The sequence below is a fragment of the Atractosteus spatula genome, chromosome 27, assembly GCF_055471065.1.
Source record: "Atractosteus spatula isolate fAtrSpa1 chromosome 27, fAtrSpa1.hap1, whole genome shotgun sequence".
NCBI classification, from domain to species: Eukaryota; Metazoa; Chordata; class Actinopteri; order Semionotiformes; family Lepisosteidae; genus Atractosteus; species Atractosteus spatula.
The window spans coordinates 10875858-10902061 of record NC_142732.1 but is presented as its reverse complement, the minus strand read 5'-3'; the positions used below and the strand labels follow the sequence as shown (position 1 = coordinate 10902061).

The following is a 26204-nucleotide window of genomic DNA, read 5'->3' as shown; positions in this document are numbered from 1 at the left end:
AGACGAGCGAACGGGCGTAAGAGCTCAGGACGGGGGCTGATTTTTCAGAGGCAGGGTTCAGCTGAAACTGGCGGTCGGACCGAGAGAAATGCCTTCCTCGTTTGGCCCCCGTGAAAGGCATGTCCCCCGCTTCCGCTGTAAACACGCAAAACTCGACTCGGAGCTGCGCCGTGGGCTCCCGCACGGCCGCGTGCGCCTCCTCGCGCACCTGCCGCGTGCTGCGGCGCGCGGACTCCGCAGTCTGGGACTCGGGTCTATTTCCGACCACAGGGAGAGAGAGCGCGCGGCGAGCTGCTGCTGCTAAAAAGGACGGGATCGCTGTGTCCCCCCCCCCTTCGTCCTCCTCCTCCTCCTCCTCCCGCCTCTCTCTCTCTCTCTGTGTGACAGCCCCCCAGTCCTGGACAACATCACGCTCTTACAGCGGTCTGTTAAAGGTGCAGGCAGGACGCACATCGAGGACCAAATTCGCCGGAGCTGAACCAGGGGGGTTGCGCGTTTCGGGGAAAGCGGGACGAACCCAGGAGGACACTGCCCGGGAGCGCGAGGAGAGGCACCAGCCCCGAGCCGAGGTGAGAGCGCGAGCGGGACGCGTCCGAGCCGGGTCCGCGCTGCGAGCTGGCGCGTGGGGTTGGAGCTTGTGACGGTGCACTTTTTCCCCCCCGGGACTCGGGGAAGCGGGGGTTCGGTCGGGGCGGGGGCAGGTGTGCAGGTGCGCCGCGGAGGGGTCAGCTAGCCCGCCGTGTGGCGGAGTTTGTGAAAACGGGGAGTCTGGGTGGCGAGGGGGCGAGGGACGCTGCCAGGCTGGGGCGGCTATATTAGGAAAGTGACCTCTGTGTCATTCTCCAGCCTTGTATAAACTGCGCTGCCTGACGCCTCCGTCTGCTGGGCCACAGCCGCCCTGTGACTCCACCACGGAAAGGCCCGGACACGCGTGGGTCACTGTGGCTTCCGTGGGGAAAATCCTGCCACTGCGTGCGGCTGTAGCCCTCTGCCACTCTCCTGCAGACAGGGGGGGGTCCCGGGTTCGAGATGTGTGTCAGAGCAGCCGGGAAGCCCAGAGCTCTCACTCCCCCAGCAGCAGAGCTCTGAGCCCGGGTTCCACCCCTCAGGCTGGTCCGTCTCGAGGGAGAGCGCAGTGGGTGCCCAGAGGCGTCTGGGTCGGGACCAGTCGGGTCTCGGGCACCTGAGCCGCGAGCCAGATCGGCTATTCGCTGGTTTCCGAAATGATTATCGTTTTAGAAAGTTGTCACGTTCGAGCAGTCCGCGGCACTGGTGTGAGCGTGTCTGCGGTGCTGGGGCCCACAGGGGGACTGGCGGCCCGTCCAGGGTGTACCCCACCTTGCGCCCTTGGCTTGTTGTGACCCAGAGCTGGAAGGAGCGGGTCAAAGCTGGGCGGCTGCTGTTCTTTCCCTGTTCTGGTTGGTTTTCGTTTCTGAGTGCTGCCCCACAGCCCTGCCCAGGTGCCTCAGGTCCTGTTTGGCCATTGTTTGGCCTCACTTGCTCTCTGGGGCTCGATCATTTGACAACAAACAGTCAGGCTATTTATAGCCGCCTTCCTGACGATCCTGACGGTAGCTGTCCGGGATGCTGACCCGATGTGGCCCTCCTGTGCTCGGCAGCGTCGGGGATGCCAGGGGCCGGAGGCACAGGGTGAGAGGCTGGCAGGCGGCACGCAGGTGTGTCTGGGCGCAGAGGTGAGGCTGTGCTGAGGCTGGAGCTGTGCTGTGGTGTCAGGAGCCGCCCTGCTGGGACCAGTACCTCGGGCCCCAGCACAGAGCTCCCCTCTCCTCCCCGAACCCTGACGCGCAGGCAGAGGAGCTGCAGTCACTCGCTGCGTCTTACCTTGTGGTGTTACTTCAGCTCCGTTTGGGCGGTCTGTCTTAGTGTTTGAGGACAACAGTACAGCTCCCTGAGCGTCTCCCGGCCTGCGGGCCGGTCTGAGCGTCTCCCAGCCGGCCAGTCTAAACGTCTCCCGGGCCAGTCTTTTGCTCGACTTGAAGGCTGTATTTTAACCTACAGATAGAAACACTATCGGAGAGGAGCTCTGGCCCCCAGTCTTTCTAACGGAGATGTACGGAGCTCCTGGAAAGTTTTGGGGGGACTGTGACCCCAGGTCATCTCTGACTCGTGCACTCCCAGAGTGCTATATCTCAGCGCCAGAATCAAGAGCTTTTCAGAAGCCACGTGTAGTTCCTGTTTCGGGGCACCAGCAGACTGTCCTGGGGACTCCTGAGGAGGTGGCACTGATGTGGACTTGAGCTGGCCTGCTGTATAGAGGAGTGGAGGCAGTGGTCAGGGCCCGGTCAGGCGGGCTGGAGGCAGCGGTCAGGGCCCGGTCAGGTGGGCTGGAGGCAGCGGTCAGGGCCCGGTCAGGGGGGCTGGAGGCAGCGGTCAGGGCCCGGTCAGGGGGGCTGGAGGCAGCGGTCAGGGCCCGGTCAGGGGGGCTGGAGGCAGCGGTCAGGGCCCGGTCAGGCGGGCTGGAGGCAGCGGTCAGGGCCCGGTCAGGCGGGCTGGAGGCAGCGGTCAGGGCCCGGTCAGGCGGGCTGGAGGCAGCGGTCAGGGCCCGGTCAGGTGGGCTGGAGGCAGTGGTCAGGGCCCGGTCAGGGGGGCTGGAGACTGTGGTCAGGGCCCGGTCAGGTAGGCTGGAGGCAGTGGTCAGGGCCCGGTCAGGCGGGCTGGAGGCAGCGGTCAGGGCCCGGTCAGGCGGGCTGGAGGCAGCGGTCAGGGCCCGGTCAGGCGGGCTGGAGGCAGTGGTCAGGGCCCGGTCAGGCGGGCTGGAGACTGTGGTCAGGGCTGGTGTGTCCACCCACGAGCCCGACGGCCCTGGTTGGGTCAGCAGATGATCTTGACGGGGTCTGTGCCACTGCTGTCGGTTGACAGTGCTTCGGGGAATCTAGCGTTGCAGGATGGAAGGTTCCAGATTGCTCCAGCGAAGTCCTGTTCCAGCATTCCCGCCGGCAGGAGCTCCAGAGCGTGTCCACTCACTGGCCTGCAGCTCCGTGGCAGGGTGTTCTCACCAGGCGAGCCTGCGTGCCTGTCCCGTGCTCACATCTCACTTTGCGTTTCCATCCTCGCTTTCCCAGGATCAAAGCAGTTTCCCAGACTGAGCAGCTAAAGGGACTGAATCTTTTTATTCTCGAACAGGAGAAGATTGTGAGGAAACCTTAAACACACAACCACTACCGAAACACAAGACACTCGTGCCCTCTGGTTTTAGAACTGAGAACAAGAAGCTTATCAAAAAACCTCTTTACACAGAGAGTTGTGGGAGTGTGGAACAAGATGTCCAGCCATGTTGTTGAAGCTGCTGCTCTGGCTTCTTTCAAGAAACGTCCAGGCGAGAATGTCAGATCCACTAGCTGCTGGCAACCAAATGAACTGGATGGGCTGACTTGTCTCCTCTCGTTTGTGACCTGTGTTTAACCTCGCTTGTCACATCACAGTCATGGTCAGTCAGAGAACACGGAAAGTGGAGCTCTGATATGTCTCTGCGGAGGTTTCGCAGATTCCTTTCCTACTTTGAGATCATCTCTCTAATTTTTAATTAACAGCCTCTGATTGGCCTTGAAGGGGAACTGCAGTCCCAATTTCTAAGACCGATTACTGAACCTTGGTATCAAAACCATTAGATTCCTGGTATAGAAAAAATGTTACAAATTTCGAATTAAGCACAAAATTTGTGTACTTTGTGAAAGCACTGTATAGTCGCCATTGTTGTGAGAAACCGCTGGTCTCCCCACGGCAGCTGCCCTTCCCGCTCACTAGTCTCTGTGATGACTGATGTAATGGGATGTATGAGCGAACAAGCACAGGGTGTTCGGCAGACGTTTCGGCTCAGAAATGTTCCAACGAGATCTGCCTGCAGAGCTGACAAGTAAGTAGTATTTGTTGGCAAAACCGTCTTGAAGTCGAGAGCAGTATTTCTGCTGGATTAAGAGATGTTTTCCCAAGCCTGCGCGTTTACAGTGTAATAGGGCAGCATCACAAGTTTTGTTGCCTTGTTCTGAATTGCAGAATATGGCGCTCTGTGTACCTGGAGATGTCTGTTTTCATCTTATACTGTGTGTACATGCTGTATACGCTCAAGACTGCGTACGGACTACAGTAGCCTCTAAATTTAATCATGCATTTAAAGAACTTTACCTAAAAATGGGTTTGCATGAAGATTCATGTGTGCAAGCAAACCAAATATTAAAATTTTGTATAACTTTCAAAATTATAGGTGGAAACAGGACATCTGTCCAATAACATACTTAGAAAATGTTCTGCAATCTTCTTTGGTAGAGTAGCAATCACCCCATTTGCCTTGATCTTCCAGATAATGGACACCACAGCCGAAACTGAGTGTCTTCTGGGTTTTATAGCTGTTAACAGAGTTGTTGGAGATCTTTTACCTTAGACCTCCAGACAGGTCCCTGGCTTTGTCCCCTGATGAGCTGTGTTTAGTTGAGCAATTATCTTCCTTAAATACCCAGTGCCAATCGAGGAGACTTTCAACAGCAGTCCAAACCCTCATAGGCTCTGTGATTCTTCCAGATGAGGAAAGAAACATCAGAAGATTCAGATTTCAGCATTTGCTTTCACCTTATTTACAGGGTGTAAATAACTCTAAGCGTTGTGTACTCAAAAATACATGTAATATAACTCAATTATTTTTGGTTTGTCACTGATATATTCAGGGCTCTTTTCTGTTTATCATTGTGTTTTAATTCATTAATGCAGAAAAGGCTTGCTTGACGTATACGAGCTCCGTGCACTTCATGAAAGGCACCTGGTGGGAACTGTGGGCTGCTGTTTCTCTCGGGGGTGAATGACGGCAGTGTGTCCCTCTGTCCCTCTGTCCCTCTGTCCCTCTGAGCAGCCATGAGCCGCAGGGTCGTCCGACAGAGCAAATTCCGCCATGTGTTCGGACAGGCGGTCAAAGCCGACCAGATGTACGAGGATATCCGCGTGTCCAAGGTGACGTGGGACAGCTCGTTCTGCGCCGTGAACCCCAAGTTCCTGGCCATCATCGTGGAGTCCAGCGGGGGGGGCGCCTTCCTCGTCCTGCCCCTCTCCAAGGTCAGTCAGGGGGAGCCCACAGGGGAGTCCACTTCGACTCAATCATAAGGACCACCTCTTTCCCAGAATCCTTAGCAGGGCCCAAAGGAAGCTTTCTGAACACTGCCAGATTGTTACGGGAGAACCAGGTTACTAAGCAAACAATCTCTGTTGTGCTGGCCCCGAGGGTTAAGGTACAATTCCGAGACAATTTTACATTTTGTTTTAATGCCCTCATTCACTGGATAGCTGGGCTGCCAGAGCTGCTGCTCAGTTGTTAGCTGTGTAGCAGAGGCATAAAGAGCTGCGAGAGGCTGGGAGTGAATTATCCAGCAGCTGTTGCTGCAGGGTCACTGGCAGCAGGCACTTGGCTAAGCATGTCACCCGAAGAGCAAGAAGCCGGGTCTCTCGCTCATAGTGCCTGTCCTGTGGCAGAGCTGGGACTTGAACTGGGAACCTCCTGACGAGAAGCCCTTTACCTTCAGCACTCGAGCACAAGGCCTCGCAGGTCGGCTGTGGCTGCTGCGCAGCCTGTGCAGATGCCTGCACGTGGGCCAGCGCAGCCAGCGAGGCGGTGTGTGAGAGAGCAGGGCTGGAGAGAGCACACGCAGCTGGGACTGGAATGTGCGGCGGTGTTTGTCCAGGAGTCCCAGTCCTTCAGCCCAGCTCCCCCCTGGGGGAGTCGAGTTTCAGCCCCAGAAGGATTTAGGAGCCCAGGAGAGCCAGGACCCTGCTGGCCTCTCCAGAGCCCAGGCCAGGCTAAGGCAGGGAGCCTGTGCTGCGCTGGACTGGACTGCTGCTTCTGTTGTTCAAAAGCAGGACTGGTCTGCAGTGCATGATAAGCAGTTCATTACGAAAACTTTGCAAACAACTGTTTTTAATTTATGCCTGTGTTAATGTGATTATGAAATGCATAAATACAGGTTTTCAATCATTTCTGATACTGGATTGCAAATTGAAGTCAGTGGCTGGTGTGCACTTAAGGTATCATATAATTTGGCATTACATAGCCATATATACACATGATAGTGCTTGCAGTGTAGCTAACTGTGTGGAGCAGCAGTGAGAGCTAATAAGTAAGAGGTCGTGGGTTTGAATCCCAAGTGGGGCACAGCTGGGTTACTCCTGAGAGATGCACTTTGCTCAGATTGCTTCATTAATAGGGCCAGCTGGATAAATGGACACAAATATAAGTCACTGTGGATGAACTTGTCAGTTAAATAATCATACTAGCACTATCATTTTCCTAATTATTTTAATTTACCATACTTTAAACGCAAACCAATTTAAAATAATGCTAAAATAATCTGAAGATGATGTCCTCCTTTTCCATGCTTATTCACCCCTCAAAGGCAGCTCAGAGGGAATTTGTCTCAGACTGATACTAATGTGTAGCATGATAACAAACAATAACTAGGCTGTCTGAGCATGTTGTCCATACACAGATTTACTCTGGACTCAGGTGACACTGTGTAGCTATGGAGCTGAGTACCGTAAAGGCATTGTTCCTCCAGTGTTATTGCTGGCCCTTGATTACAAGCAGTGTATGGAAATGGGTGAGTCACAGTGCAGCTATTTGAGAAATGGGCTGTGGAGTCTGGGCCTGATAGGACAGGCACAGCTGTGGGCCCAGATCCTGACTGCGTTTGTCTGTCACAGAGCAGAGGAACAGGCCACAGCATCACCACTGCCTCTGGACATTGAAGGAGTCCTTTATATCACATGCTAGCTATTCCAGTTGTTTAGGGCACTGCCTCTCTCCCAGTGCCTCAGCTCTAACCACTAGCCCACACTGCCTCTCTCCCAGTGCCTCAGCTCTAAGCACTAGCCCACACTGCCTCTCTCCCAGTGCCTCAGCTCTAACCACTAGCCCACACCGCCTCTTTCCCAGTGCCTCAGCTCTAACCACTGGCCCACACTGCCTCTCTCCCAGTGCCTCAGCTCTAAGCACTAGCCCACACTGCCTCTCTCCCAGTGTCTCGGCTCTAACCACTAGCCCACACTGCCTCTCTCCCAGTGCCTCAGCCCTAACCACTCGCCCACACTCCCTCTCTCCCGGTGCCTCAGCTCTAACCACTAGCCCACACTGCCTCTCTCCCGGTGCCTCAGCTCTAACCACTAGCCCACACTGCTTCTCTCCCGGTGCCTCAGCTCTTACCACTGGCCCACACTGCCTCTCTTCCAGTGCCTCAGCTCTAACCACTAGCCCACACTGCCTCTCTCCCAGTGCCTCAGCTCTAACCACTAGCCCACACTGCCTCTCTCCCAGTGCCTCAGCTCTAACCACTGGCCCACACTGCCTCTCTCCCAGTGCCTCAGCTCTAACCACTGGCCCACACTGCCTCTCTCCCAGTGCCTCAGCTCTAACCACTAGCCCACACTGCCTCTCTCCCGGTGCCTCAGCTCTAACCACTGGCCCACACTGCCTCTCTCCCAGTGCCTCAGCTCTAACCACTAGCCCACACTGCCTCTCTCCCAGTGCCTCAGCTCTAACCACTAGCCCACACTGCCTCTCTCCCGGTGCCTCAGCTCTAACCACTGGCCCACACTGCCTCTCTTCCAGTGCCTCAGCTCTAACCACTATCACACACTGCCTCTCTCCCAGTGCTTTGAACATGACTGCAGCTGTGTCCTGTGTCAGCAAATCCCTGAGAGAACTCTTCTTCCCAGTGATGAATAGAGACAGAGGGAGAGGGACAGAGAGGGAGTTTGCATATCCTATATCCTCTCTCAGTGGTGTAAGAGCCCATTCTTCCGCTGTGGCTCTTCTGTGGAGCTCTGTCTCATCTTCTCTGTCTCTCTCTCCGAGCCTCACTGCTGAGCCCTCTCTGCGAAAGAGAAAGATACTGGAGCAAGGCAGCTAAAAATAAACCCTTTGCCCCTAATCAGCACTGAGCAAGAGAAAAACTCCCTTTTCATCACCCCTTCGCAGGTCTATAAATAAGCAGACTGAGCTGACAGGGCGCAGTGTGGCACAGGCGTGTGGCCAGCCCAGCCGACGTCAGGGATACCTAGCATTGCAAGGAAGTGACATCACACCTCCGGGCCGGCCCACAGAGGCTGATGGGAGTCTGAGGTGGGGTAGAGGGGTGTACACGAGCCCCGGAACTGCATGCTCCGGAGGGGGTTCTGGAAAATCGAGTGCACGGGAAGACTTGCCCCCCCAGATACAAGGAAAGCCCTGCAGAGCCTAGGCAGGCCTGTTGCTATCCACTATAAAAATGTGTTAAGAAAGCAGGTTTGCAATTTGCGTGAGCAGGGAAGGAGAAGGAGTAGAAGGCATTCTCCAGCCACATTTCTAATCCAACCAGCAACAAATTGTGTGTCTTACAGCGTGCACTACTGTGCCTGGTTTGTTAACCTTATACAACAGGCAGATCAGTGTCTTATATTAATACTAAAACACATGATGCAAGGCCGGCTGGACCAAAAGTGGAGGTGGATCCTGCAGTGACGAGCTTTGCACAGTCCTGGTTTTAGATGAGAAGACGCTGGACTGGGTTTTAAATACCCTCTGTGTGATTCGGAACTCTGTGAGCTGAATTACCTTCACCCCTTTTTCCATCCTGGACCCGTCCGCTTTGGCAGAGAGGGTTAGAGAGAATGAAATGGGAGAAACCAAAGTGGTTGTACCCGGGGGGGAGGAGGCTAACAGCGTGTGTGTTGTGTTCCAGACAGGCCGTGTGGACAAGAACTACCCGCTGGTGGTAGGTCACACGGGGCCGGTGCTCGACATCGACTGGTGCCCTCACGACGACAACATCCTGGCCAGCTGCTCCGAGGACTGCACTGCCATGGTAACGGGGAGGGGGGTGGGGCTTCCGGGGCCCAGCCAATCAAAGCTGCCAGATTTACGCGGAGATGAGCGAGAGTGGGGGTGATGATCGTAACGCCTTTGGGGCCCCTGTCCTGAGTCACCCCGGGTGTCGGGCAGGGGAAATTTTGAACACTTTTCTTCCACAAAATTAGGATCCTTACTTTAAAGTCCTTCGGATGAGACGTAAAACCGAGGTCCTGACTCTCTGTGGTCATTAAAAATCCCAGGGTGTTTCTCGAAAGGAGTAGGGGTGTAACCCTGGTGTCCTGGCCAAATTTCCCCCTGGTCTTTACCAATCATGGCCTCCTAATAATCCCCATCTCTGAACTGGCTTCATCACTCTGCTCTCCTCCCCACTGAGAGCTGGTGTGTGGGGAGAGTACTGGTGCATCATCCAGGTGGGGCTGCACACTGGTGGTGGTGGAGGGGATCCCCATTACCTGTAAAGCGCTTTGAGTGGAGTGTCCAGAAAAGCGCTATATAAGTGTAAGCAATTATTATTGTTAAAGTTGCGACAGCCTGGCGTGTCCTGGGGTTTCATCTGGCTGTAATGATAATGCCGGCTGTTGTTATTTTTGACGGGCTGATACTGGTCCCCATGTCTTCGAATGTCACTGCTGTTGGATCACGGCTGCTGAAGGCCGGACGGGCGCTGGCAGACTTCCTCGCTGCCTCGTACCACGAGGCTCTTGAAAACGCCAGGGCGGCTGGCGCGCGGGGCACGGAGGAGAGACGCTATCAGGCGCGGGCAGCGCCGCTGCTCTCCTGCTGCATCGGTGCCAGCGGCTCTTTCCGGGTAGCTGCAGCAAAGGGCACCTTGAGCCCCCTCTGCCACCCTGAAGGCAGCCACCCCCCTCCTGGGCAACAGCGCCCCCTGGTGGCCCTAACTGCACACTGCAGCACCCCTGGCTATTGTTGTCTCTGCTGTTGCTGCTGTTGGTGTGGAGATGCAGGCAAGTGGCTGCGAACATCCCGCTCGCTGCCTGTAAGACTATCTCCCCTGGCCCCCCAGAAGCACAGGGGGGCACAGGCCTCCCACTCATCCCAGACTTGCCTGGAATTTCTGCACCATGCGCACGGTGTGTTTGTCCGGGCTGATCCCCTGCCCCCAGGGGCAGTGCAGCTGTCCTCCCCTCTTTGGCACAGAACCTGTTTGTTCTGAAGTGCTGACGCGGTGGGTTAATGTTACCCCCAAATCCATAGAAACGGATTATTCTGGGTTCATATGCGGTTGATGAGTCACAGCAGGCTCAGCCCTTTGTTTGTCTGGATCGCCACCGTGCTGTTGTCAGGGTGAGCTCTTTATCCCAAATGACCGACCGGTCGAGTCATTAGCGAAGGGCTAAAAATGAGCCGAGTGCGAATGTTGCTGTTTCTGTTGCTGTGCTCATGTAAGGTACATGGTAAGAGAAACAATGCAGTGTCCTTTCATTACAGCAGATTTGGGGATGAACTGTAGGATCGGCCGTCTGGGCAGGGAGGTGGAGGGCAGGTCAGGGATACCGCCTGGTCCAGCCCAGCCCAGTGTAGTGACCACTGTACTAGATACTGCATTCCCTGGTCACCCTAATCCCGGAGGGTTTACAGTCCAGCTCAGCCCTTAAAATACCTTATTCCCACCAGCTGTTGGCTTAACCGGACGGTTTGTCCAGTTTTCCCAGTTCCTTAAGCAGGGAACACGACTCCGGTGGCTCCGGTGTGGGCTGGGCTGTGCTTCTCCCGAGCCCTTGCTCGCAGAGGGGGTGCAATTATTTCATTAACTGCATGACTGTAAAAACATCTAAGCTCTGAGTTGCACATGACTTGAGTGATTGGTTTCAAACACGAAGAAAAGTCTTGTACAAGTCTAAGAAAGGTTGGATGTGTGATGGACGATACCAGGCTCTGGTCCTAATTTAAGGAAACCTGTAAAACCTGCTGGCCTGCTCTCATGGCCGCGCCCGGCCCCTGCCATGCAACAGCGCTGACCCTTTCTCCGTCCGCGGCAGGTGTGGCAGATCCCGGACCACGCGCCGGTGCGGCCCCTGACGGAGCCCATCGTCACGCTGGAGGGACACTCTAAGAGAGTGGGCATCGTGTCGTGGCACCCCACTGCCCGCAACATCCTCTTGACTGCAGGTACGAGGCCCCCAACCGCCAGCACCGAGAGCCCTAGTTGCACCGGTAACCGTACCCCTCTGATTAGTCCTGCCCCAAGCCTTCTTCCTGACCCGACCCCTAACCGTGCATCTCGCCTAGGGAGCTGCGATCAGGGGTTGAAACAAAAGTTAGGAATACATGAAAAGTTAGGAATACATGATAGGCTTAGCTCTGGAGTTTTAACTTTGAATATGAGGTTTGAAAGTTTCAGAAGTTGGAATGTCTACTATAGGATTATAATACAATCAGAGTTCATCTAGACTTAGGGTAGGACTCACCCTGCTCCACTCTCCTTCAAGGCAGTGACAATTTGATCATAATCTGGAACGTGGGGACAGGGGAGCCCCTCATTTCCCTGGATGACCACCCCGACCTCATTTACAACATCAGCTGGAACCGCAACGGCAGCCTGCTCTGCACCACCTGCAAAGACAAGAAGGTCCGCGTCATCGACCCGCGCAAGAGGGAGGTGATCGCGGTAAGGACGGCCCGTCTGCTGCTGCCGCTCCCCGCTCCCGCCTGCGTTCTGAAGGCTCTGGCGTGCCCCTGGCCTGGCTCACCCACGCACTGGCTTGCTGCACCCGCACCTGCATGAGGTCGTACCCACCTGGGGCGGGGTGGGTTTGCTCACGCTTGGACGGACAATATCGTTGTGGTATCGCCTGCTCTCATGTCGGGCCGAGCCAACTGCTCTGGATGCTGGCTTTCCACAGGCCGACTCCCACCTGGCAAAAGAGGTGACCTGCAATGGGCTTGAACCATCTGCTGCAGAGATGGATTTACTATGACAGGGCACCTGCATGAGAACATTCCCCTTGGCTTGCCTGTACGGCTCTAGAACTCACCTGTACATACAGAGCTTTGCCACACCTGTTCTGGTGCGTTTTTCATCTTCACCACAGCCCACCCCACTTGTGCAAGAAGTGCTTTGGCAGCACCTGTCCTTCCTGGAGAAACTTTCCTCCGCTCCACCCCTGCTCGGAGAGCGTGCGCAGCTGTGTCTCGGATCCATCCCTGCTCCTGTCCCTTCCCCAGTACCGGAGAGGTCCCGTAGTCTTCTGGCTCCTTCCAGCTGAGCTCCTAGTTACCGAATTGGACCCTAAAACAGGTGTTCAACCTGTGACTGTGATAGAACAGGTTGGACACCTCAAACTGCAGAGCCGTTGCTCGGTGCAGATCGCCTTGGGCCTCCTAGACAAAGCTGAGCTCTGGGCTCTGGGCCGCAGGTCAACAGAGACGGACGTCCCTCCCCTTGGGAGGACAGCCGCAGCCTGCGTGCCTGGCGTGTCTGTCTCGGGGGACACGCGGGGTATGAGGGGTGTGGTTTTTGCCGCTCGGTGTGGGGGGACACTCCTCAGCAGGGCGTTGCTGGAAGGGAAGGGCGCGATCGGAGACACAGCCCGACACGGCCTCTCCTGCCCGCTCTGGAGCGGACGCCTGGCACTGGCATGCACTCATAGCTGACTGGTTTGAGTTGTGTGTCTGTTTCTCTCCCGAACTTCGCTGCCTAACCAATGGGAGCAGGAGAGGGAGCGGGCGCACGAGGGCTCTCGGCCAATGAGAGCGCTGTTTCTGTGCGATGGGAAGGTCATCACGACGGGGTTCAGCCGGATGAGCGAGAGGCAGCTGGCCCTCTGGGACCCGGTATGGCCAGGGCGCGCAGCAGGGTGGGCGCGGGGGGGTGGGAGCACGGCCCCCCCCCAAGGGTGACACTACAGTGCTGAAGGTCCCGAAACGAGCGCACGCACACTCCCGGGTGTGCAGGTGGAAACCGTCTCTCTCGCACAAACACACGTGGGACTGAGCACTGGGAGCATTGCCCTGAGACGCCACCCTGAGCAAAGATGGCATCTTTGATAGCTTTTCATTTCTATTGTAGCTGAACCCAGTGCACAAATGAAGAAATATCTTGTCTTTCTCAAGAGAAACTGTGCACTTATTTACGAAGAAGTGACACAAATCCACTCAGGCTAGCTCCCCCCCCCCCCACCAAGGTGCTCTCTCACCTGCACCGCTGCTCGCTCAGCACTTACCACACAGGGTGCGGCTCCACTAGCAGCCACCAGGTGGGGCTGTTTCCTTTGTGAGTCTAGGAGCATGAACCCAGGGTGAGCCTTGGAGGAGGGAGCATCTTTCCGTGTTTGACTGCAGTTCCTCCTCTCTGTGTCGTCCTGTTTGGAGAACCGTGCCTTGAGAGACCTGTGCAGTGCCGACAGTAAACGGATGAAGAGAGGTAACGGTGTGTGTGCGCTATTGCGCGTCTCTGTGTTGTAGGAGAAGCTCACCCCCCACGAGGGCATCAGGCCCATGCGTGCCATATTCACCCGGGATGGCAGCATCTTCACCACCGGATTCACCCGCATGAGCCAGAGGGAGCTGGGGCTCTGGGACCCGGTAAAACTGCACTGGCCCCCGCGTGGGGGCCCACCGCCCAGCTGGGCGGGCTTGGATCACTAACCACACCCTGGCGCGGGCGCCCAGGGGGCAGGACGATGCCTGTGCCAACCGCATGCTGTGCTTGACTCACTTATCCGTCTGGACCTTGCATTAGGACCGACCGCTGTCTGTGGTGGGTCAGCTGCTCCATCAGCAGCTTTCAGCTTTCAGGACAAACTGTAAGACACTAACACCCCACAGGAGAAGGATTGCTAGAATTTAAAGTTTTGCAAGATTTGAAAGTTAACTTCTTCAGTGTTGTGCACGGTTTGCTGTTGTTTGTGGAGATCTGTATATCTAATCTTTGGCTATACAAATAGCTGGAAAACAAGAAGGAGTTTAGAAAACGTAAGACTTGCAGGACAATGCCCGTTATACAACTTGCTTTCTTTCTTCGGCTGATTATTTAAAACCTTTTACAGAGCTTGAGAATACCTAGTACAGGCTTGTGTGTCTTGTTATCAAAGATGCTCTTTATTCAGTAATTGAATCTCTCCATCATGAACTGTGATGTCTCCATTCCAGGCACCTGTGGTGTGTGTGAGAACACTGTTCTTAGCATCTTACTCTCTGCTCTGAATCCATCTTCCTCACCCTTTTTCCTGCACCTGTCCTCACAGTCTTCACCCCTCACTTCCTCCTGGTTTCCTGTCGAATTCCTCTCCTGCTCCTCCTTCCTCTCCGTCGCCCTCTGACCCTCTCGGTGCTCACCTGCCCCTCTCTCTCCTCCAGGCGAATTTCGAGGAGCCCATTGCCCTGCAGGAGATGGACACCAGCAATGGAGTGCTGCTGCCGTTCTACGACGCCGACACCAACATCGTCTACCTGTGTGGGAAGGTGAATTCCTCTCGTACCCGTTCTTGGATCTGCTTCGCTGTACTGAGGCTGCCGGCTAATTCCTCGCCCTCCCCCTCTGCCTCGCAGGGGGACAGCAGTATCCGGTACTTTGAGATCACCGACGAGCCTCCCTATGTTCACTACCTCAGCACCTACAGCAGCAAGGAGCCTCAGAGGGGCATGGGCTTCATGCCCAAGAGAGGCCTGGACGTCAGCAAGTGTGAGATCGCCAGGTCTGTCTGTCTGTACCCCCCAGCCCTCTCTCCCTCTCTCTGTCTGTGTGTGTACAGTGTGAGATCACCAGGTCTGTGTGTCTGTACCCCCCCGGCCCTCTCTCCCTCTCTCTGTCTGTGTGTGTACAGTGTGAGATCACCAGGTCTGTGTGTCTGTACCCACCCAGCCCTCTCTCCCTCTCTCTGTCTGTGTGTGTACAGTGTGAGATCACCAGGTCTGTGTGTCTGTACCCACCCAGCCCTCTCTCCCTCTCTCTGTCTGTGTGTGTACAGTGTGAGATCACCAGGTCTGTCTGTCTGTACCCCCCGGCCCTCTCTCCCTCTCTCTGTCTGTGTGTGTACAGTGTGAGATCGCCAGGTCTGTGTGTCTGTACCCACCCAGCCCTCTCTCCCTCTCTCTGTCTGTGTGTGTACAGTGTGAGATCGCCAGGTCTCTCTGTCTGGATCACCCAGCCCTCTCTCCCTCTCTCTGTCTGTGTGTGTACAGTGTGAGATCACCAGGTCTGTGTGTCTGTACCCACCCAGCCCTCTCTCCCTCTCTCTGTCTGTGTGTGTACAGTGTGAGATCGCCAGGTCTGTGTGTCTGTACCCACCCAGCCCTCTCTCCCTCTCTCTGTCTGTGTGTGTACAGTGTGAGATCGCCAGGTCTCTCTGTCTGGATCACCCAGCCCTCTCTCCCTCTCTCTGTCTGTGTGTGTACAGTGTGAGATCACCAGGTCTGTGTGTCTGTACCCACCCAGCCCTCTCTCCCTCTCTCTGTCTGTGTGTGTACAGTGTGAGATCACCAGGTCTCTCTGTCTGGATCACCCAGCCCTCTCTCCCTCTCTCTGTCTGTGTGTGTACAGTGTGAGATCGCCAGGTCTGTGTGTCTGTACCCACCCAGCCCTCTCTCCCTCTCTCTGTCTGTGTGTGTACAGTGTGAGATCACCAGGTCTGTGTGTCTGTACCCACCCAGCCCTCTCTCCCTCTCTCTGTCTGTGTGTGTACAGTGTGAGATCGCCAGGTCTGTGTGTCTGTACCCACCCAGCCCTCTCTCCCTCTCTCTGTCTGTGTGTGTACAGTGTGAGATCACCAGGTCTCTCTGTCTGGATCACCCAGCCCTCTCTCCCTCTCTCTGTCTGTGTGTGTACAGTGTGAGATCGCCAGGTCTGTCTGTCTGTACCCACCCAGCCCTCTCTCCCTCTCTCTGTCTGTGTGTGTACAGTGTGAGATCGCCAGGTCTGTGTGTCTGTACCCACCCAGCCCTCTCTCCCTCTCTCTGTCTGTGTGTGTACAGTGTGAGATCACCAGGTCTGTGTGTCTGTACCCACCCAGCCCTCTCTCCCTCTCTCTGTCTGTGTGTGTACAGTGTGAGATCACCAGGTCTGTGTGTCTGTACCCACCCAGCCCTCTCTCCCTCTCTCTGTCTGTGTGTGTACAGTGTGAGATCGCCAGGTCTGTGTGTCTGTACCCACCCAGCCCTCTCTCCCTCTCTCTGTCTGTGTGTGTACAGTGTGAGATCACCAGGTCTGTGTGTCTGTACCCACCCAGCCCTCTCTCCCTCTCTCTGTCTGTGTGTGTACAGTGTGAGATCACCAGGTCTGTGTGTCTGTACCCACCCAGCCCTCTCTCCCTCTCTCTGTTTGTGTGTGTACAGTGTGAGATCACCAGGTCTGTGTGTCTGTACCCACCCAGCCCTCTCTCCCTCTCTCTGTCTGTGTGTGTACAGTGTGAGATCACCAGGTCTGTGTGTCTGTACCCACCCAGCCCTCTCTCCCTCTCTCTGTCTGTGTGTGTACAGTGTGAGATCACCAGGTCTGTCTGTCTGTACCCACCCAGCCCTCTCTCCCTCTCTCTGTCTGTGTGTGTACAGTGTGAGATCACCAGGTCTCTCTGTCTGGATCACCCAGCCCTCTCTCCCTCTCTCTGTCTGTGTGTGTACAGTGTGAGATCACCAGGTCTGTGTGTCTGTACCCACCCAGCCCTCTCTCCCTCTCTCTGTCTGTGTGTGTACAGTCTGAGATCACCAGGTCTCTCTGTCTGGATCACCCAGCCCTCTCTCCCTCTCTCTGTCTGTGTGTGTACAGTGTGAGATCACCAGGTCTGTGTGTCTGTACCACCCGGCCCTCTCTCCCTCTCTCTGTCTGTGTGTGTACAGTGTGAGATCACCAGGTCTGTGTGTCTGTACCCACCCAGCCCTCTCTCCCTCTCTCTGTCTGTGTGTGTACAGTGTGAGATCACCAGGTCTCTCTGTCTGGATCACCCAGCCCTCTCTCCCTCTCTCTGTCTGTGTGTGTACAGTGTGAGATCGCCAGGTCTGTGTGTCTGTACCCACCCAGCCCTCTCTCCCTCTCTCTGTCTGTGTGTGTACAGTGTGAGATCACCAGGTCTGTGTGTCTGTACCCACCCAGCCCTCTCTCCCTCTCTCTGTCTGTGTGTGTACAGTGTGAGATCACCAGGTCTGTGTGTCTGTACCCACCCAGCCCTCTCTCCCTCTCTCTGTCTGTGTGTGTACAGTGTGAGATCACCAGGTCTGTGTGTCTGTACCCACCCAGCCCTCTCTCCCTCTCTCTGTCTGTGTGTGTACAGTGTGAGATCGCCAGGTCTGTCTGTCTGTACCCACCCAGCCCTCTCTCCCTCTCTCTGTCTGTGTGTGTACAGTGTGAGATCACCAGGTCTGTGTGTCTGTACCCACCCAGCCCTCTCTCCCTCTCTCTGTCTGTGTGTGTACAGTGTGAGATCACCAGGTCTGTGTGTCTGTACCCACCCAGCCCTCTCTCCCTCTCTCTGTCTGTGTGTGTACAGTACAATTCCAGTGTGAGATCGCCAGGTCAGTCCATCTGCCTGTGATCCAGTTAGTCATCATGTCTGTTACTGTTTGTATTTTAGTCAGTGGTCACGTCAGTCAGTGTGTCTGTCTGTTATTTCAGACAGGGATCACGTCAGTCAGTGTGTCTGCTAGTATTTCAGTCAGGGATCACGTCAGTCAGTGTGTCTGTTAGTATTTCAGTCAGGGATCACGTCAGTCAGTGTGTCTGCTAGTATTTCAGACAGTGATCACGTCAGTCAGTGTGTCTGCTAGTATTTCAGACAGTGATCACGTCAGTCAGTGTGTCTGCTAGTATTTCAGTCAGGGATCACGTCAGTCAGTGTGTCTGCTAGTATTTCAGTCAGGGATCACGTCAGTCAGTGTGTCTGCTAGTATTTCAGACAGTGATCACGTCAGTCAGTGTGTCTGCTAGTATTTCAGACAGTGATCACGTCAGTCAGTGTGTCTGCTAGTATTTCAGTCAGGGATCACGTCAGTCAGTGTGTCTGCTAGTATTTCAGTCAGGGATCACGTCAGTCAGTGTGTCTGCTAGTATTTCAGACAGTGATCACGTCAGTCAGTGTGTCTGCTAGTATTTCAGACAGTGATCACGTCAGTCAGTGTGTCTGCTAGTATTTCAGTCAGGGATCACGTCAGTCAGTGTGTCTGCTAGTATTTGAGACAGTGATCACGTCAGTCAGTGTGTCTGCTAGTATTTCAGACAGTGATCACGTCAGTCAGTGTGTCTGCTAGTATTTCAGACAGTGATCACGTCAGTCAGTGTGTCTGCTAGTATTTCAGACAGTGATCACGTCAGTCAGTGTGTCTGCTAGTATTTCAGTCAGGGATCACGTCAGTCAGTGTGTCTGTTAGTATTTCAGTCAGGGATCACGTCAGTCAGTGTGTCTGTTAGTATTTCAGACAGTGATCACGTCAGTCAGTGTGTCTGCTAGTATTCCAGTTAGTGATCCAGTCTGTGTGTCTGTCTGTTTTTTCAGACAGTGATCACGTCAGTCAGTGTGTCTGCTAGTATTTCAGTCAGGGATCACGTCAGTCAGTGTGTCTGTTAGTATTTCAGTCAGGGATCACGTCAGTCAGTGTGTCTGCTAGTATTTGAGACAGGGATCACGTCAGTCAGTGTGTCTGTTAGTGTTTCAGTCAGGGATCACGTCAGTCAGTGTGTCTGTCCGTTATTTCAGCCAGGGATCACGTCAGTCAGTGTGTCTGTAAGTATTTCAGGAGGTGATCAAGCGTGTCCTGATAATGTATTCTCCCCCCAGGCTGTATAAGCTGCACGAGAGGAAGTGTGAGCCCATTATGATGACCGTTCCGAGGAAGGTCAGTGGCTCTCCCACTCCCACAGCTGACGGAGAGCTGTCCACAGCAGCCCCATTCTGCTCGCACTGCAGAAGTGTCGTCCCCCTGGTGTCACTCTGCCTGGTGCAGTTTTCTTAAGGGGTCACGCACTGCACATCAGATGTTTTAGTAAGACCAGTTTTTAGTTGAATTCTTCTGTCTTTGTTTTACAGAAGATTCTGAGACATTATATCATACTAAACCCACTTCAAACAATTGGAATTTGTCCAGACAAATAAAAGTTACATCAGCTACCTGAGCATGGATGTCAGGCCCTGCTGAGTGCACCAGGGCAAGCTATTCCATGTACTTCCGTGTTTGTGCCTCCTCCATTTCATGCTAGGTGTTGTGTCTGTTTCGAGGCTGCTCAGTTTCCCTCTCCCCTGCGCCCCACAGTCGGACCTGTTCCAGGACGACCTGTATCCTGACACGGTGGGCCCGGAGCCGGCGCTGGAGGCCGAGGAGTGGCTGGAGGGGAAGGACGCAGAGCCCATCCTGGTCTCCCTGCGCGACGGCTACGTTCCCGTGAAGAGCCGCGAGCTCAAGGTGGTGAGGAAGAACGTGCTGGAGAGCCGGCTGCCCCCACGCCGCAGCATGTCCTCCTGCGACGGCACGTTCGCGGTGAGTCCTGAACCCCCCCCCCCCCAGAGGTCAAGGGTCCAGCTGTGCCAGCTGTGGCTCGCTGCCTTTTCCACAACCGTGAGATTAGAAAGCTCCACTGCAACATCAGTTCTAAGGGGAGGGAAAAACTAAGGTTGCTGCTGGAAGAGGTGTTAGTGGGGCCAGCAGGGGGCGCTCACCCTGCGGTCCATGTGGGTCCTAATGCCCCAGTATAGTGACGGGGACACTATACTGTAAACAAGCGCCATACTTCGGATGAGACGTAAAACCGAGGTCCTGACTCTCTGTGGTCATTAAAAATCCCAGGGTGTTTCTCGAAAAGAGTAGGGGTGTAACCCCGGCGTCCTGGCCAAATTTCCCATCGGCCTTTATCAATCATGGCCTCCTAATAATCTCCCTCTATGAATTGGCTACATTACACTGCTCTCCTCCCCACTGAGAGCTGGTGTGTGGTGTGTGTTCTGGCGCACTATGGCTGCCGTCGCATCATCCAGGTGGGGCTGCACACTGGTGGTGGTGGAGGGGATCTCCATTACCTGTAAAGCGCTTTGAGTGGAGTGTCCAGAAAAGCACTATATAAGTGTAAGCAATTATTATTATTATTATTATTATTATTATTATTATTATTATTTACTGGATATGTAGAGTAAATACAGAGTAAATGAGAGCCAGCAGCCATATCACCCTGCAGCTCCCAGCTGGCAGCCCACTGGAGCTCAGCAGGTGTGAGCCTGGCCAGTACCTGGATGGGAGACCTCCTGGGAAAAACTAAGGCTGCTGCTGGAAGAGGTGTTAGTGGGGCCAGCAGGGAGCGCTCACCCTGCGGTCTGTGTGCGTCCTAATGCCCCCAGTATAGTGATGGGGACACTATACTGTTTCAACGCTCCGTGGAAAGCAAAGGGCATGACAAGGCACAGAAAGGATGGCCATCCACTTTAACCAAGGAAGTCTCCAGTCGGGACGACGTCTCGTACCCCTGGACCCAGGCTTCTGAGGCCGAGAGTGCAACGGCTGTCCCACTTCAAAAAGCTCTCCCGCACGGGTGTCTTCGTGCAGCTCATCTTCCAAACAGAGTACAACCGTCATCGTCGGACACGACAACCAACCAGTGTCATGAGAAACGGACCTCATGCGTTCCATTGCTTGTAACTCCAGTAGGACGTCACCCTGTTTGCACAATAAAACAGAGGTGTCCTCACATTGTGCGGGTGTAGGTGGGGGGGGTTCATACAGTGGCATAGAATCCGGTGCTCTGTGATCATGGAGAGACCTGCTGCTGGCAGGCGAGAGCGCAGGCGAACTGACTCTGCTGACAGCCCTGTAATTCTCCAGGCAGGGAGGAAACGGGGTCACAGGCGATCCCTCGGTTTGCAGGTGGCGCCCCCTGGTGTTCCCGCCTGTGATGTCTAGAGACAGCTGCGAGGAATGGGTCTTGTCCTCTGTCTTCTCCTGTGCTTCCTGTCCTCTGTTCTTTCGTTTCCATGACCTTTCCCTCCCCCTCTCTCCTCTCTTTCTGTCTCCAGCCACAGCAGATGATGCTGGAGAAGCTGCTGGAGGAGATTCAGGGCCTGAAGGCCGTGGTTCAGTCACAGGACAAGCGAATCAGCGATCTGGAGAACAAGCTCTCTAAATTCACCAATGGCACCGCCTAACCCGCCCCTGTCCCTGCCGCTCCCCAGTGTAGGACTGCTCTATTGCCAGAGATAGACCTGACCCCCACCTGGGATTCCCAGAGCCTCAGACCAACCCCCTGCCCAGCTCCGCCATGCTGCAGTACCCAATACCCCTCCTCCCTCCATCCTGCTGCCCCCGCCCACACTTTACCCCCGATCGCGGGGGCGTGGGCGTCTCCCCGATTTGTCTCGCGCGCAGCTCAGGGGCGCCGCGCCTCTGGCACTTCCAGTCAAGAGCAGGAAGGAAAGAATATTGTAAATATAAAAAGAAAGGAAAAAAAAAAGTTGTTTAGACAGCCAATTAATAAAAAAAACCAAGGTTCTTGGTCTTCTATTTAAAAAAAAAAGCGCTCGGCAAAGAGAAAAAAATAAAGGCAACCTTTTTTTGTAAAAAAAAAAAGCTGACTCTTCCGATTGTCTTGGGTTTCCGGAGTTCCTGCCTGCTGGGGCTCGGAGAGGGGCCAGACAGAGGCTAGCCAGGCTACAGCTGGGCGGTCCGTAGTGCTGCCCTCATTCACCCACTGGCCGCATGACCTGTAGCCAGTACACAGAGCCCTGCAGTCGGTGACTGTCAATTCAATTCAATTCAACTCAAGGTGCTTTATTAGCATGACAGATGGGTACAATCAGTATTGCCAAAGCAAATAAAAATACTAAAATTAACATGGAACAAAACGTAAAATAAAATCTACAGACATATTACAGACATTTACAACAATGACATATCATAAAATATTTACATATGCCTTTACAGATGGAGCATGACTGGGAGACAGGCTCACTGTTCCTCAGGCTGTGACAGGAGATCACTTACTGGGCTGCCAGTTCAGCTGAGTTCCCTCTTCCCTCTCCCAGTAGGATTGGGACCCGTTGTGATTCTGGCAGGTGTGGGAACTCTGGGACTGGATTTCTGAATTTAGGGAAGAATGTTTCTCTGATCGTCTGTGGTTTCTTGAGGACAGAGAGCTGCTCCTGCACCCCCTCCTGCACAATATGTTTCTCCACTGGTCCTGTTGATGGTAGTATTGCATTCTATACTGGTACTGGTACTACTGCATTCTGTCATCCACAGTGAGCAGTTTTCACAATACAGCTGTTTGAACGGGCAAGCTAATATTACAAGTGCCATGTCTGTATCTCTACGCACCATGTCACCTTGAATGAGTTTGAAGAACAACCTTACTAAGACCTTACTACAGCCTTACTGCTAGGCCTTACTCTAAGATGTTAGAAGCTAGGCCTGCTAAGATGGATATAATGGCTAGAATGGATAAGATTGCTAAGATAGATAATAATTCTGAGATGCCTAAGAAAATGTCCATAAGATGTGGAAGAGGTTTTAATTATGGAGAAGTGTGGTTCAGCGAACATCCCGTGACCCTGATAATCCCGCGGCTGCAGGTTGTGTGCGTTTGCTTCCAGGTTGACTTTTTTCCCTGGCGCAGGAATGACAGAAGGTTTGGCATCGCCGCAAACTTGGGACAGTGCCGGCACACGCACAAGAGGGTCTGGGGCAGCTCGGCCCCATGTGCGCTGCAGGGCCTGACTCAGACGCTCCAGCGTCAGCCTAGTGGGCTTTCAGTTTGTGGAGACAGACAGGCCAGTAGGCTGTCGCACTGTTCCATTGCCCGTATGGCTGGCGACTGTCTCCTGCAGGCCCTGGCCTTTTAAGAAAACTGACAGGAATACGAGACAGGTGCACGCAGCAGGTCTGTGACATAGCAGCTGAGGCGGAGATGAAACTTCTTGAAATTGACGTCCTTTAGGTCCTGTTCTGTCCTTCAATTTTCCGTGTTCATTTGCTCTATGGTTCCTTTCCCAGTCCTGACTGAGGGCTTCTGCTGCTTTATATCGCCCTGCAACTCACAACTGGCAGCCCACTGAAGCTCAGCAGGTGTGAGCCTGGTCAGCACCTGGATGGGAGACCTCCTGGGAAAAACTAAGGTTGCTGCTGGAAGAGGTGTTAGTGGGGCCAGCAGGGGGCGCTCACCCTGCGGTCCGTGTGGGTCCTAATGTCCCAGTATAGTGACGGGGACACTATACTGTAAACAGGCGCCGTCCTTCGGATGAGACGTAAAACTGAGGTCCTGACTCTCTGTGGTCATTAAAAATCCCAGGGCATTTCTCGAAAAGAGTAGGGGTGTTACCCTGGTGTCCTGGCCAAATTTCCCATTGGCCCTTACCAGTCATGGCCTCCTAATAATCCTCATCTCTGAACTGGCTTCATCACTCTGCTCTCCTCCCCACTGAGAGCTGGTGTGTGGGGAGAGTACTGGCGCATCACCCAGGTGGGGCTGCACACTGGTGGTGGTGGAGGGGATCCCCATTAAAAAGCGCTTTGAGTGGAGTGTCCAGAAAAGCGCTATATAAGTGTAAGCTATTATTATTATTAATTATTCTCGGGCTGGTTCATGCTGGAATGCGATTGACGATTCAGTCTAGATTCAGGTAGACCAAAAATTCCTCTTTTTGCCAGGATCCCGGTGAACTCCTCTGGGTGCTTTTTGTACTGATGTCGTAACACCGTTCCATTCCGGAGGCAGAGCTGTCCCGCGGTCCGGCTTTTAGGAGTGAGCCGGCCCTGGATGCAGCACATTCCAGCTGTGGTCCTCTGTGTCATCTGGATGTCAGAAACACTGGATCTCGTAATGACCTCATTCAGACTTGACTTCTTCAATCCCACAGCTTAGTCTTTCAAACAGGGTTCAGGTCTAAAACAGTTGTAGATGTACATTTACTTAACTACAGACCAACCCAGCAGTCTGGCAGCCTGAATCGTACTGGGCTCGGCACCTGGTTTCTACCATGTGGATGGTCAGTTCAGGTCATTGGGAATCTGTTGGTATGTCAGCTTCCTTGCATAATGTGCGTTTGCGTCCCCATTCCTGACGGAGAGAAGCAGGGAGGGAAACATTTCAGTCAGCATTCGAGTTCTGGCCAACAAGAGCACGAGAGGACACGAGCAATGTTTAAAAGGTGTTTATTTCAGTTTCCATCATCTCACACAGTTCCACAAATACACCAGTGTTGCCTGACACTCCACACATCAGTAGCAGAGAGAAGGTTTTAAAAAATCTTTTTTTTTTCTCTTTTTTTTCATCAACATTATTATTGTTATTTAAAAAAAAAAAACACCCCCACCAGCTTGCTGACTGCAGCTGCAGCCCTTATTAAAACAGACCCACACAGCGTTTCCCCGGGCTGTGGGGTCTGGCTGTCGGCTGGCCTTTCCACCTTGTTGTTCATCAGTTATTTTTGGACTGTGGGTCTTGTAAACACGTGTTTCCTATTTCTTGACATTAAACATCCTCACACACAGGAGAAGGCAGATCAGTGCAGTACAGTAGTTTCCTTATTGATTCCCTTAATAATAAACTAGACAGTGTCCCACAAGCTACAGAGCACAGGGCCCCATAACACTGTCACACGACAGCACTGAGGGCACCATGGCAACCCTGCAGGAGTGGGGGAATCGTGGGAATGCTATAGGCAGCACTCTGAAATGAAAGACGACTAAAAAAGGCTAAATTCTATGTACCATCAGAGCTTTCCCATCAGGAAGAACCCTGTAAAAAGTGAGAAAGGTACTGGTGTACACCCCAGTCTGTAGCTGGGGCACCTCCAAACTAGAAGACACCTTAGCACAGCGTGCAGTGAGAACGTGTCCAGACTGGAGCAGCAGTTCAGAGGAAATGCTATATAAGGGAAGGTAAGGGGCGGGGTCAGGTCTTGGCTCCTCCCACCACATCAGCCTCACTAACACCTGGAGCAAGACGGCTCCATCGTTTTCACCATCACGTGTTTGAAATTCACTAATTCCAGCTTAAATCAACCTGTTACTGATATTCTTTCAGTACGTGCCCATAAACTGCTTTCACACTTCTTATAAATTGATTTCTAATTATCAGTTTAGATTTTACAGGTTCTTTCCTTTCCTTTATAAAGTTGTATTTAGGAAAATTAACATAAGGCCTTGTATGAGAGCAGCAGTGTGATCTGAGGAATCATAATGAAGGTCTTGGTGAACCTGGCGTCCAGCGTTCTGACTTTCAGCGGCTGGGATAATATGTATTCAAGTCCACAGGCACAGTATGAGAGAATCATGCCTGTGGATCTGGATACTGAACAGACTGTGCAGTAACTGCATCTGTGAGCACAGTCAAGATGACCCCCCCCTTTAGTTCTTACCATGGGGCAAGCAAACACCGCCTCCTGCTGGACACGTCATACACTGCACCCAGGTCTCCCTGTTTTCGCCCCTCACCTGCCCTGGCCACTCAGGACCAGCATCTCAGAAAGGCACACAGCAAGTTAATGTGCACAGAGATGCCGAAAAAAGAAAACCCAGTAATGAGGACTTTCCTCTTCTGAGAGAGAGGTGGTTCAGAGAAGAACGTTCTCCGTTTGCACCACAGATTGTATCTAAATGAACCGCGGGGGTCACTGACAGCAGTCCGTTTGCGACAACAGGTCCTGGGGTTTTTATGCTCCAACTTGAGTTTCTCAATCATTTACTCGGATTTCTTCAGATCTTCTGTTTGGTCACGTACACCAGCTGCTTTTGGTTTAAGGTACGGTGTGCGTGAAACAATTCTGAGACCCCGAGGAGAGAAGATGGGGAAATGAAACAGAGAAACTGTGCTCAGTGGAAGGTCCAGGCCTGACCGCCTGAGCGCCTGAGCGCCTGCCCCAGGCCCAGACCCCCTGGACCTGCTGGGAGGTGCGTGGTGGTGGCCGGAGGGGGCTGTGCAGGCCCGGGCAGGAGGAGTTTCAGGCCCCGCCCTGATCTCCCGGCCCGAGGGAACAAGAGCCAGGCCTGGATGAGGAAGGTCTGGACCCCAGCCGCGTCACCGACTGACGCACTGCGGGGCTGTGAGGGCGGAGAGACGTTCCTTGCCTGGCGCCCAGCAGAGGGAGACAGGCGTGCGGCTGAACAGAAACCCCCCCCCCCGGCGGGGGTGAAAAAAATGGCTCAGTGTTACAAAGCTCTGAAGAGCTGGAGGAGGGACGAGTCCCTGTTCATAGACGCACAGCCTCTCGCCCGGACTGCTGGCCGCCAGAACAAGTCACAGCTCTGCAGGATGCAGGCTGGGCTGCAGACCTCGATAATGCCGATGCAATCGCCAATAATCAAATCAGTTAATTAGATGATTAAAGCCTTGGGATGGAGGGAAAGGACTGGCCCAAGCTGGCTTAGGGGATTGTTCTGCAGCTGAAGGACTGGTGAGCAGACTACAGCCTCTCCTGTTTCCTACATGTCCTCA

General features: G+C 53.9%; 1 protein-coding gene across 2 annotated transcripts; it reads left to right on the top strand.

Moving 5' to 3' along the window:
- Positions 1-265: 265 nt before the first annotated feature.
- On the top strand, positions 266-21340 carry coro6 (coronin 6). Of its 2 annotated transcripts, XM_088906683.1 has the most exons (11): positions 266-569; positions 4862-5061; positions 8715-8837; positions 10846-10975; positions 11296-11474; positions 13271-13390; positions 14165-14269; positions 14357-14502; positions 18571-18628; positions 19043-19267; positions 20791-21340. In XM_088906683.1, the coding sequence occupies exons 2-11, from the start codon at positions 4864-4866 to the stop codon at positions 20917-20919; spliced, it is 1413 nt and encodes a 470-aa protein (XP_088762809.1). In that variant the 5' UTR covers positions 266-569; positions 4862-4863; the 3' UTR covers positions 20920-21340. The 2 variants fall into 2 exon arrangements, with proteins under 2 accessions (XP_088762809.1, XP_088762810.1); XM_088906684.1 differs by lacking the exon at positions 13271-13390.
- The last annotated feature ends 4864 nt before the right edge of the window (positions 21341-26204 follow it).

Bases quoted from the DNA above. Each gene is read 5' to 3' on its own strand.
- coro6 (XM_088906683.1), top strand. From the start codon at position 4,864: ATGAGCCGCAGGGTCGTCCGACAGAGCAAATTCCGCCATGTGTTCGGA. The intron at 14,270-14,356 runs GTGAATTCCTCT...TCTGCCTCGCAG, and splicing joins TCGTCTACCTGTGTGGGAAG to GGGGACAGCAGTATCCGGTA. The intron at 18,629-19,042 runs GTCAGTGGCTCT...TGCGCCCCACAG, and splicing joins TGATGACCGTTCCGAGGAAG to TCGGACCTGTTCCAGGACGA.